This window comes from Lupinus angustifolius, chromosome LG08 (assembly GCF_001865875.1).
Source record: "Lupinus angustifolius cultivar Tanjil chromosome LG08, LupAngTanjil_v1.0, whole genome shotgun sequence".
In the NCBI taxonomy this organism is placed as follows: Eukaryota; Viridiplantae; Streptophyta; class Magnoliopsida; order Fabales; family Fabaceae; genus Lupinus; species Lupinus angustifolius.
The window spans coordinates 9545973-9559529 of NC_032016.1; the positions used below are offsets into that span (position 1 = coordinate 9545973).

General features: G+C 32.6%; 1 protein-coding gene across 2 annotated transcripts; it reads left to right on the forward strand.

Annotated features, from left to right (window-relative positions):
• LOC109355137 (embryogenesis-associated protein EMB8-like) lies at nucleotides 1679-8801 on the forward strand. Of its 2 annotated transcripts, XM_019598103.1 has the most exons (13): nucleotides 1679-2059; nucleotides 2535-2596; nucleotides 2740-2840; nucleotides 3540-3629; nucleotides 4326-4448; nucleotides 5459-5536; nucleotides 6151-6236; nucleotides 6456-6504; nucleotides 6957-7013; nucleotides 7112-7242; nucleotides 7334-7417; nucleotides 7781-7850; nucleotides 8061-8801. In XM_019598103.1, the coding sequence occupies exons 1-13, from the start codon at nucleotides 1731-1733 to the stop codon at nucleotides 8520-8522; spliced, it is 1722 nt and encodes a 573-aa protein (XP_019453648.1). In that variant the 5' UTR covers nucleotides 1679-1730; the 3' UTR covers nucleotides 8523-8801. The 2 variants fall into 2 exon arrangements, with proteins under 2 accessions (XP_019453648.1, XP_019453649.1); XM_019598104.1 differs by lacking the exon at nucleotides 3540-3629.

Below are 13557 nucleotides of genomic sequence, written 5' to 3' on the forward strand. Positions count from 1 at the left end.
ATTATAGTAGATTAGTTAACAAGTTTGTTAAAATATTAGTAAAAGGGTATATTATTTTTAAATTATATAGTTAAATATGATTGGTGAAAGTTTTTTGTGAAAGTTTGAGATAAGATGTTGTCAGCCCTAATGCTATAAAGAATATTATATTATACCCCAAAAGAATTTCCCAATTATGTTTTTTTCCAATTTGAAAATGAAGTTAGTAACTAATCCCCTGTAGTAGGGACATGTTTAGTTGGTGTTGCGTAGAGATAGGAATGACAACGGATACGAATAATAGCTACCAAATTTTCATATCGAAAATGTTACTCATATGAGTATCCACTTAATAATTTGTATGCCTATGCATATATGTAACTGTTATCCCCAGGTTTTCATATTATTATTATTTTTTTGGTTTCCTACATGTATCTTCCTATTGAATGCAATATTGTCTGAACCGGGAACATCCATAAGTATATTGGGTTAACTCTCCCATCGAGTATTCTTTTCATCTACAAGACTCGAACCCGAGACCTTACTTAAGGTGAATCAAACATGTATCATTGGTTCATACTATTGTTATGGAACATAACAAAAATGATCTCCACATTTTTAAAAGAAATACACTTTGAGGCATGGAAATGTGTTCAACTAGAGAATGGACTTAGGCCTTAGATCAAATGGTGGTAATGCATGCAATAATAGAATATATTGGGCTTTGCCATAAGAATGGCCCAATAATGTTTTGAGACAAATAAAATTGGAGAAAGAGAAGAAAGTCCAACCAATAGTGTACCCTATGGTCTTGTTATAAAAAATGCTATGCAAATTGAAAATTTGAGAGAAATTAGGGACAAAGTGGACAATGGCTAAATAAAAAATTAGGGATTTTGGAGGTTGTATCATTGTACAATGATTCATGTATGTTATGGTTGATGAAGAGTAACAATGTAATTACATATATCATAAGTAATCGTATATGCATGTAATATTTGTTTGTATATAATACGTAATTTGAAAACCCAATTATAAATTTTATGGGTATCCATTTTTTATCCGTATCTCTATGGATTTTATTCATGAGTTCCAGTTTTGTTTTTTCATTAATAAGATATTATTTGTTTATAAAAATTTGTGAAAGCTATCCCTTATGTAATGTGAAATGTTAAATTAATGGATGACACAAATTGAGGAGTGATTAAATTAACCAATAACCAATGTTAAATTTTGGTTCCATTTAATTCTACATTGCTCTTGTATATTTCCAATCCATTCCATAGATTTGTTTATGACCAATGGGAAATGAGAGAAGCATGAAAATGAATGTGGTGAATTTAAGAAGTCCAAAGTTAACTCATCAATTCCCATTTCGCCATATATTTTGGGATACAATACTATGTAATTACTTATAATTTGTTATAAAAATACTTAAAAATTAAAATTTTAATTTAAATATATATTTTTCAAATTGATCGTATAACATATAATATGTTTCAAATAAAGAAACTTCACATCTAATATGGTGGATTAGACCGAGATCGGAAGCCTCTAACCATGATGAGTTTCATTATTATGGACAGAGTTGAAAGTCACAAATTCACATCTTGAACTCTAAGACATTAATTTTATGATTTTTTACTTATAAACTTTTTCAACCCAACTTTGTACTTAATAAAAGCAACAAAATATTTTGTTGATTTCCCTCTTTTCCGAATCAGAGGAAACCAAAATCCAATTCCATTACCATGGATTCTCCTTCAAATCCGTACTTGCTATTACTCGAAGCCTTGTATCAAATTCCATTCCATCATTACCTCATTGCTATATCATTTGCTCTCATTGTTTATCTCTACAATTTCATTGAATCTCATTTTCTACAAGACCTATTTTCTGGATTCACAGGCTCACCCGTTGAATTAACCTACAATTCATGTTCCCAATTATACCAAGCAGTGGTTTCAAAGTGCAAGATTCTTCACGGAAGCTATTTAGCTACACCATGGCTTTCATCTCCTCATTTTCAGACTTGTTTCTTGAACTTCTTCGCCAGGACTCCTGTTTTCAATTACAAAAGGTTTTTCATTCTTTCTTACAATCTAATTTCACATTTAAATTACCTTATATAGAGATTCGGCGGCCTAGCGCACGAGCTAGCCGATAAATGTATGCAGCTTTACCCCGCAGGTAGAGAGGTTGTTTAATGAGTGACTTAGGAAAGTAGTTGAGGACAATGTCTTCCTATATGTTGTTTATAGCTTATTTTGAAAGTATCTTATTCATTAAGTGCTTAATTGTGCTGTTTACTTAAAGGCACCTTAAAAAGAGCTTATTCATTAATAGCTTCTACGATAAGGTTAGTGAAATAAGCTTATTGATTATGTTGTTATTGTAAGCCCAAATAAGCTATCGGCATATCCGAAAAAGCTCTTTCAAACACCCCTGATAGTATACAGAAATAAAAAGAGTAAGGGAGTGGAAATTACATCATTGTTGTGATTCAATACTTTTTACTGCTTTTATCTAACAACTCTTCATGCATTCTCTTTCAGACAACTATTCACTACTCCTGATGGTGGAACCCTTGCTTTGGACTGGTTGATGAGTTCTGATGGTAATTATCAAACATTCAACTATTATTGTGTTTTCAACAAGCATAGTTACTTTGGTAATGGAATGACTATGGAATAAGAAAGCCTCTAGCCCAATACAATTTCAAAGTTGACCTTTCTGATTTTCGTGTCCGATTTTTGACAGTTTCTGGTGGTGCTTCCCATACGGATAGTGTTGTTTCTGAAGATGAATCTACTCCTGTTGTTGTAGTGATTCCTGGTCTAACTAGTGACTCTTCATCTGCTGTAAGTTGTATTTTCATTCTCTTTATGTGTCTGCCTAACCCCCACTATTTATTTCCCAACATGGGAATTGGGAAAAACCACATATATCCCAGGTGGTCTAGATTCTAGAAGTCAGGCCTAGTGGAACTTCCCAGCATGTTGGTAGTAACTAGTAAGGTAAAAAATCCTAATTAAAAACAAAATCGATAACATAGTATTTTACTCGAAACAAAATATCCCCAGAAGATAAAGTTCATAATACTTGCAAAATCATAAATTATCAAAATGATAAGTAATCCATATATTCTAAAAGGTGACCTTGGAGAATCTAAAGATATACTAAATATCTTCTAACGGTGGTAAATTGATTACCAAAAGCTCAAATTAAGAGGAAGTGTGCCAACAGCAATATCTGGTTGACATTTGATGCATGCCTAAGGTGTTTATGCTAAATAGAAAGTCTGTTTCCCTCAACATTACTAGTTGTCAGAATGGAGAATGTGCAACAGATGCTATTACTTTATTTATTACTTTGTGTGTGTGATATATACTTATTCTTTTGTTAGGCATCAGATATGCCAGCCAGGTGTTCCCATTTACTGTTATGAAGTGTTTATTAATTTATAGCATTTCACCTTGTTTTGTTGATTACGAGATTCATTTATATCACTGTGGCATCTTACATTTATTTCCCCCTTTTCTGCCCCCCCTTCTTGGTAGTATCTTAAACATCTTGCATATCATACAGCAAAGCGTGGATGGAACGTAGTTATCAGCAACCACCGAGGACTTGGAGGTGTTCCAGTCACGGTTAGTTTTTTCACAGGATGGAAATATCGAGACTAACAAGCTTTAGACAATATTTACATAATTCTTTCATTTATCCTATGTACTGAATGCGCCGTATCATGTATCGGGTTCGTTATAAAGAAAGTCTTGTATTAGTAATGTAAAAAGTGACGAACCACATAGAATCATGTACTGAGTACCGGTACCATGTACCAGGTAACTATGGTTGAGACATTTTGAAGATATAGCTTGGATGTTGTTGATATACATGAAGAGCAGCATTTATATTGTACTTGCCCATAAGCATCTAAGTCAACTAAAAAAGCTTAAGCTATTGGGTGATGATATATGAACGGTTAGATGTCTCTAATAGATTGTAAGCATGTCATTCTACCAATCAATTAATCAATTAACAATAATAAAATTTAAGTTTTATAAATTTAATAAGCTCATTTGCTAAGTGCAGCTTGCTAAACTGTTTGCATGTCAACGAAAAAGGATTGTTGAAATAGCCATTAGCTAAGAACCATAAAGTGGTTAAGAAAACCATTTTAGAACACAGGAGAGGCAGCGTAAAAAATGTCCCTGAAAAATTTTCGCTTTCCATTTTGTTAGAATATTGAGATTTTTATGCATTTCAATCTTCTGATCATATTCTGTAACCATTTTGTTTTCTCCTTCCTCCTGTAATGCACTTTTTGTACTAAATCATTTCAGTCTGATTGTTTCTACAATGCTGGATGGACCGAGGATGTCCGTACAGTGATTAATTATCTCCACAAAGAGCAACCTAAGACTACTTTGTTTCTCGTTGGAACTAGTATTGGAGCTAACATTCTGGTAAATTCATAGCTTGAGTCTTATGCAGTTCTTGCATCTAATGTATTAAAGTTTCATGCTTCAGCCGGTCTTAATTCGTTTAATTGCCTACTTACTAAAATGAAGTGTTTGTCATTTTTTGCTTCCACACACACATTGACATCCGTGTTCTGAAAATTCACTTTCTCCTAGTTGAAACTTGATCAAATTCCCCCCTTTCTAGCACTGGTTAGCCACATCTTTGATCAAAATCTAATTCCACTCTTGGATATAACGTTTCCTCCTTCATTGTATAGGTTTATAATATTTTCAGCTCAAGTGTTTGACATTTCTTGCTTCACTACACTGACCCCAGTTTGTTCCTAGATATGCTCCCTCCTGGGAGTCTGGGCATTTTTTCACAATTTTTTGTTCCGCTTTAGCAAAAACTGTTTTCACTTGTGGATAATAATGTTCCATAATTGTTCATTTGTGTATATTATTTTTGGGTCTAGGTTGGATATTCAAACTCTCAGTTCATGTAAATTTATCGATTCATTACTTTAGTTCATTTTCTGTGCTTGCTTCCTCAGTTCATGTAAATTTATTGACAAATTGCTTTAGTTCATTTTATCTGATTGCTTTGACGATTTTAAGTTCTGATTTATAATCACTTTTTAAAGAATCAAACATATACCAATTTGTAACTTGGGAGATACAATCAGTTAAGCATTAATTGCACCAGTATTCTTGATTATATTATAAAACCGTACCCCCCGGTCTCCTGTACAGTATAACAGGATAAGAAATTTGAAAAAAATACGAAAAAAGAATATGGGGATAACATCATAATCGGTCCTTTACTTTACTCCTCCATTTATGCTTAATACATTTTATCACACTTATGTTATTACCTTGATGCATACCATATCTACTTTTCGAAGCAGAAAAACTGGGATATACACAATTGCTAACTTATTGTCAGACGGTATCATTTACGTAAAGAGCTTGGTTTTGATGCTACACTGTTTGATTTGAAAGATTGTTTGCAGATAAAATTTCTCGGTGAGGATGGTGAGAATATTCCTATAGCTGGTGCTGTAGCTGTCTGCTCTCCCTGGGACCTTTTGGTTAGTGCTTTGATTTGAAAGTGGCTGGCTTTAACTTTTGAATTTCAAATGGTATTGATTAGTTTATAAAATGAGTTGATGTTTTGAATTTGATGGTGTGAATTCTCTGTTTGGTAATTCTGGAATAACTGTAACTTCTGTAATTGAGTAACTTGTAGGATAGTAATGTCGATATGTCATTCTTATTTTGTCCCTTTTGGCATTATTTCTTCAAGTGTTGTCAAAGTTAGACTTGATTTACAATTCCGTATTTCTCTATGGGTGTAAGATATACAGCTTTAGGAATGTAGTGTATGAATTACAATTTCTTTTTCGTTTTGGAAAAGGAAATGTAGACATTTCTTAACACTTAAAGATACCTTTGTTTTGGAATAATTTGAACATAATGGCCACTTTCTAAAAGTGTGCTTTTGAATGTACTTTTAGGCTTCTAGCATGCAACTTATATGTGCTTCAGGTTCAGAAATCTGTTTTTTTTACAATCTCTGATATAACTGAAGGAACTTCATTGAGTTTCACAGCCGATTTAACATTGCTGAAAGTTTGAATTACTCTTTGTTTTGCCTCTTATTGTACCTCAACTGGAAGTCATATTACCTGTATACTGTTTGCAGATAAGTGACAGATTTATAACTCGCAGGAGAGTGCAGAAGTTTTACGATAGAGCACTTGCGGTTGGACTTCAAGGCTATGCAAAATTGTATGTCCATAACTCTCCAGATGAGTCTAAATATCTTGTTCATAAGCTCTTTATTTTTCATCTATTAAGCAGTTCATTTTCAGAAAAATATACCAATTTAGGTGTTTTTGTTTTAAATCTTATGACTTAATAGGGACATGTAATTTGATGCAAAATCAATAAGTTCCTCTATAATACATAGCTTGACTTGATTTGACATTCCCTCAATATTCACTGCAGACACCGGCCTCTGTTTTCCCGCCTTGCTAATTGGGAAGGGATAGAAAAGGTAGCCTTCTTCTCTGTAATTCGATATTTATGACTACTGTTAGTATATATAAAAAACAAAATCAAGTATTTGTTGTTACTTGTTAGGGATTCCAAGTGCATATAAGTGACGGACTCTTAGATCTAATGTCTTAAGGTTTTGGGTCAAGATGTAGTATTAAACTCACTTATGTTGTAATTCACTTAAGCTCATTAGTTATATCACTTATCGCTGTGGGTCCCCCAATCCTAACATTTATTTACAAATGCAAGGGTCCAAACTCAAACGTCAAACAAAATGACTTCTTGTTATTCATTTAGCTATTTGGATAAAGCTTTTTCCTTAACACATAGAGCTTCATTGTTCTAATATGCACAACATTCTTAATTGTTGTCTGGCCCGTGTTATTATCGTACTCCAAGTTTCTATATCTTAAACAATGCTGAGTGCATATATGCTGTTTTGCTTTGCAGTCATTTTCTATTCGAGATTTTGATAACCATGCCACCCGCATTGTTGGGAAGTATGAGGTACTTATGTAGCACCTGTGATTCTAATCTATTTTCTTAGCTCTTGCTCCACCTCCTTCTACTTGTATCAGTTACCTAAAATTGTCTTGTTTCCTTAGACCGTCGATACCTTCTATAGACGCTGCAGCTGTGCTATATACGTGCAATCTGTGTCCCTTCCGCTTCTCTGTATAAGTGCTCTCGATGATCCAGTCTGTACCAGGGAAGCCATTCCCTGGGATGAATGCAGGTACACTACTTTATTGTTTTACTTGGTTCTAATTAATTTGCTTTCTCTTGGATAACTTCTGCATCAATTTAACGTGCCACTTTTTTGATAGGGCAAATCAAAATATCGTGTTGGCTACTGTAAAACATGGAGGACATTTGGCATTCTTTGAAGGAATAACTGCATCCAGCCTATGGTACTTCACTAATTTTGTTACATCGGACAATATTATGCATTTAGATTAAAGTTACTATGTTGGTGGTTTTAATATTTCATTTTCATCAAAATCAACCTAATATTTGGGACTGTTTTGGTTGTATGGATACTGATTGAGGCTGAGCTATTGCTAAGTTGTGATTGATTTTAACCATCCTTCAATTGCAACACCTTCTTTTTTTCCTTTTTTTGGGGTGGGGTTAATTATTGCAATATCGTAGTACCATTGTCATTCCTTGTTTGTTGGTTTCAAGCGATTATCTAAGATATCACCTAAATTTCATTAAGCACCCAGTAATACAAAGAAGATTTGACTCTTAGGGCAATTTCTTCCCTCTTGCAGGTGGGTAAGAGCTGTTAATGAATTCCTCAGTGTACTGCACTCAAGCCAATATATGCATGTACAGAAAAAGGTAACAGATAAAATTTACTTATTTTGCTTGTTAACTGAGGTTATCTTGTTCATCCTTTGGTTCTGTTCTAATTTGGAATGCCGTACATGTTTTGGTATCACATAAAAGATGTACTCCGGGATTGGGGTAGAATAAGTTAACTTCTGCTTGGAACAATAATGCAGAGCATTTCTGTCAGCTGAAACTGTTTTCTCATTAATGGCAATGCAGATCTCTAAACCAAGCACACCAGTGTGTTCATCAATTGATCAAGGTCCTTATGTTAATGTTACCGAAGACGGAATGGTAGCTGCATTGAACAAAGAGCCGACAATGGACAACGTGGAAGAATTGCATGCGATACAAGATGCTCATCATGAAACTCATGACAGGGTTCCAGAGGAAAAAGTTAATGAACAAAATGAGCTTGTTACTAATGCAAAGAGTGGTGATTCCTCTGGCGATTCCTCTGGCGCTGCACAAACGTCTAGCACACATGACGCAATGGTTCTCGATGTTATAAAACCGTTGAAAAGATATGCGGGCCAGTTATCTCGACAAAGTAGGTGGTCCTTCTGGTTGCTGGTTTATATTGCTATTACCGCAAGTTGGCCACTGGTCGGTTCAGCGCTATATTTTGTGTTTGGGAAAAAGCTAAGGGATATCTTACTAGGTGGTTTTCCCAGAAGATAATTGCATGATGGCAAATATTATTATGTATTTGTCCGTGTAGACATATTCTGTATCACTATTTCTTTGCCTTGATATCAAGCAAAATCTGCATTTCTAAGCTTTTGGTGAAATTAATTGGAATAATCAGTGGTTTACAGTTTTCTTAAACCACTGTTTTTTTTTACAAGAATGATAAATGGCATGGGGATATTCTTGACTTGTGCAAGAGTGAAAAGTGTTGTAATTGTAGATGTACTATTTATTTACATGGGAATAATGGGTAACAGGAGAATATTTAGACCATTTGCTTATTTTGTATATCCTTTTGGTGAGAAAAATGGAGATACATGCATCATGTCATCTTCAGAGACAAGTGTACTCATGTTTTTTGATGCTATCATTTGCAATGTTTTATTGTTTGTCTTTACATACATATGTCTTCACACAAGTCTTTTTCCTTTTGGTATTACTATGGATAAGGAACTAATCCCTTTTGAAATTCGTGGTTGTCCATCTCAATAAGTGTTATTTCTGTAAATCGAACCATCGACTTTGCTAATAAACATAACCAATACTTTGTTGGTAGTATCTCCTCTATTTAAGGACAACTTGGACGATTAAAGGAAACAAATCTCTTTCCCTATCATTTCTTGCAAGTTCTAATACTTCAGGACAACAAAGGTGACAGGTCTAGAATGATAAAATATAATTTGATTACTGTATTAAGTTTTTTTCTGTTTCATATGGTGCATTAAACATGCTTACATGAATTACATATAAAAATGGCAACTCATCATATGTTAAACACGATAAGAGCCAAATTTAGATAACAAAATATTACATTTCACAAGACCCAGTTCAATTTCAGAATAACCTATCTTGAAAGGGAGAAAATATGATAATATACAAACCTGTTTCTCGGTTTGTAGTTTTGATAGGATGTTTATTATGATGTTAATTAGAAAAGAAATAGAATAAGATATTATAGTTGATTATTTAATTAAATTAAATTAATATTACATTAATATTTCTATAATATTTTTGTGATGTAAGATAACAATATTTGTATGATCATTCATTAAATAGTGCATTGTCATTCATAATAAAAATCAATAAAATATAAAGAACTTAGTCTATAATTATTTTTATCTCATTAGTTTATTCCCTTTAGAGTAGAGTAATTTTACATAATTCTTGGTAGATTGATGTTAGTATTCTATCAATGAAAGCACTAATAACTAACACGTTGGTTTAGTGGTATAAGGTCCTATTAGATCTCAGAATGACCAAAATGTCAAGTTTCGATTCCTGTAAGCAAAACTTGTTGGGAGAGGCAACCACACATCCAAGAAAGAATAGTTTCTTACCCTAACTAAAAGGTGAAAGATTATTTTGGTAGTACCAAAAAAAAATATAAAAGCACAAATGAAAGAAATATAAAGAAATTTAAAACAGTGGCAATTGCATTGTACAAGATATGAATGAAGCCTAACATTATATTTATAAAATTCCACTATCTTAGTGGTATTTTCATTTTTCAATTCTGTAAGGAATAGTTTATAGAATCTCTTTCCCTATAATAATGATTGTTATACATACAAAGTCATGATTGGTATTTAGAGATTGTGAAAGATGCTAAGAGTTGGAGTGAGAGAATGAGTAATAATAATAATACAAGGAAGATCCCTTTAACTTGTTACACTACAGTTCATAATTGCACCCACATAGACATACACATTCCTCAATCAAAATATAATACAATTTCTAAATTCTGAGAGAAGACAACAACTGTAGAAGCTAATAGTTTTGCATCTTAGGATGCAGACAATTAACATCTAGGTGATAGTGTCACAAATTAAATAAAGTTATTCCCAATACTCAAGAAAATACAAAGCTATGATTTCACGGATCACCTCATAAAAATGTCTGGGCCACTACATATAAAATTGTTGAAATTTTGCTCATCATATTACCATCAACTTATATATATCTACTTCATTTAATTTATTTATGCATCCTTAAAAAAAAGTATTTGTTAGGACTTAAAAGTACATGAGTAGAACTCAACTCAAAAGACCAGTCTATTAGGTGGGAAAGTTTCATGGCTTAAGTACCACATTGAGTTTGTTATTTTACTCAATGTGAGACTCCTAACATTGCCGCCACCTTTAAGGGCCGACGTCCATGGTGGCTGGCTTTCACTCTATTGACATTGACTCGATGGTCACCATTTCTCTTTTGGTGGCTTTGCTTAACTACCGGAATTCGGTAGTGTACCTTAATCACGGCTATAAGTAGCTATTTCTGTGACACAACTCTCAATGAAAAACACAAATTGTTATGACTTAAGCACATGAAAAGAGTCAAATACAAAAGACTAGTCTATTAGTGGGAGAACTTTATAACTTAAGTACCACATTAAATTTCTCCTAACAATAACCTAGTACACGAACTCCTACTTAGTAAAGTTTAATGAGAATAAATATATGCATTCTTAATCTACAAATTGAAGAGATTTCCACAATTTGAAGTCATAATCTCATAGTGATTACTATAAGTAACAAGTTTATTATTGGGACAAGTAGATGATGTAATTATTTGAGTAGTGTGATATATATTTCTGTAGTTGATGAATGATGACTTACTTGCTCCACTGCTCTTTCCCCATCCATCAAATTTTGCTTTTTAGATGACTGACACGATTGCTATCTATGCAGAATCGACCACACCACACACCACACACCACACACACCACACACTTCACTCTTCAATGTTCATTTTGATTCAACCCCCACCACTACTTTCATTCTTCTTTTTTCACATTAGCACGCAATAGGGTATGATCACGCAAAGGGTAAACAAGAAAAAAACACACATAGATATTGATTGGTACCTAGCTAGGGACATGCATATACAATATTTATTCTTGAGAAAAGTGAGAGAGAAGGTTGAAAAAACCCTCACGTGGGATTGTCTGACAAACCCAAAAATGAGAGATTGAGATATATACATGCATGTCCTTGCTTCACACCTTGTTTCTAACACAATACCCTATCTCTTCTCTTCACTCCATTTCATGCTATCTGCTACATACAATAACTACGTAACATCCCTTTTTATTTTTCTCATTCATTTCCTCACGCAATATCTAACATTTCTCATATGTATAAATTCAAAGTATATGCAGGTAAATAATAACATTATAAAGTGACATGTCTAAATATATATCGAATATTATTCTGATATTATGCAGAGAGAATTCACGTGGATATACCTGACAACAAGGCATGTTTTTCTACCTTACCCTTTTTACTTACATTTCCATTCATCAAGTTGAGAGTTGAGACAAAGAGGTTTCTTGCATTTGGGTTTTGGTCTTCTTTGTTAATTCTTACTGCTATTTTTATTATTACTTTTAATATATGGATTTGTTATTATGGATATGAACAAAAGTGTTTATTTATTATAGATGCTTTATTTTTTCTTTGGGATGATAACCAGTTGGAATGCCATATGTAACCATCATATTGCATAGATGGGGATTTGCTGTCTCCAACAATATCCTTAACCAATCACAATGAAGTAAAATTGATAAGGCTATGAATATTTAATTTTTTTAACTGACATGATATAATATGATTGGTTTGTGACAGAGTTTAGGACAGCAGATTCTTGTCCCATATTACATATTTGTACCCTATTTGAGCATGGCAACTTATGTGTCTTCCATTAACATGGCAATCAAGAATTAAGAACTTTGATGTGTCAGCCTTTAGATTTATCTTGCACAGCCTCCTATGATTATGTCAAATATTAATCTTGTCTTATTGAATATTTGATATGTAAATTATGGGAGCTACCCCAAACACCAATACCAACTGCATGCATAATACTACTACTTCTTTTCTATAAAGAAAAACCCTTTTTCCACATATGATTATAATTATCTAGTTAATTTAATTATAATAAATTTTCATTTCTTATTAGAATTTTTAATTTTTTAATTATTATATTATACATAGATTTTTATTAGTCTGTTAAATATATTTAACAAATTATCAATCAATTATGAATATATTTATCACTTACACAAATAGTTTATGACAATTTTGTACAAATCAATTTGCTCAGGATCTCTATATTAATTGTGGAACACAACCCAGTGCAGATTATGGTTATTTGATAAAAATAAATGTTATTTGTTAAATAACTTTGAGAGGAAATGTTCTTAAATTTATATGTGATATATATTTTTTATGAGATTAATAGAAAATATAAAAAAGAAATCAAGTTGAAATATATTGCTTAATGTGATCAAGTCCCATATAATTATTCAGAGGTAGATGCTTTCATGTTTAAATTCAATTATAGCCCAGGTTTTGCTATCAAAAGAAGAAAAATCAAGTTCACTAAGCATATATATATATATATATATGTATATAGTGCAGTTAAAAAATAAAAATCTAGTCTAGTTGATGCAGGGAAAGTTAGGTCATTTTTTGTTAGCATCCATTTGTCTTGGCATATATATTATGATGAGAAAGTGTGAAAAGTTTCCTTGCACAAGATCCCTATGTACTTCAACGAATAAATGATAACAAAGCCAAAATCCTTGTTAGAAGCTTTCACTTGTGCCAATCAGAAACCAAGTTGACAAGAATAAGGGATAGATCCAACTTCCTTTGTTTCTATCAAAGACAATATATATATATGTATTATGTATACAAGTTTCTATTGTTGCTACACAATATATATATAATTGAGCTGCATATGATTGAGATTATGATCCATGTTATAATTTTAGTAATTTCAGCTGTCATGTTGAGTCTAGATAGCAAAAGCATTGATTGTATTTTTCTCAAAATTAATAGTTTACATTTGTGAATTTGTGATAAACACAATGCTATTGCAACATGACTATGGCACCAATTTAAAAATGTGACTTATGTGTTTCTTTTCAAGTATGATCCAAATTTAAGGTATTCACTACTGAGAGGCAAAGCATATAGTATATATATATGGTGCATTTTCCATTACACACATTCAATTATAGATA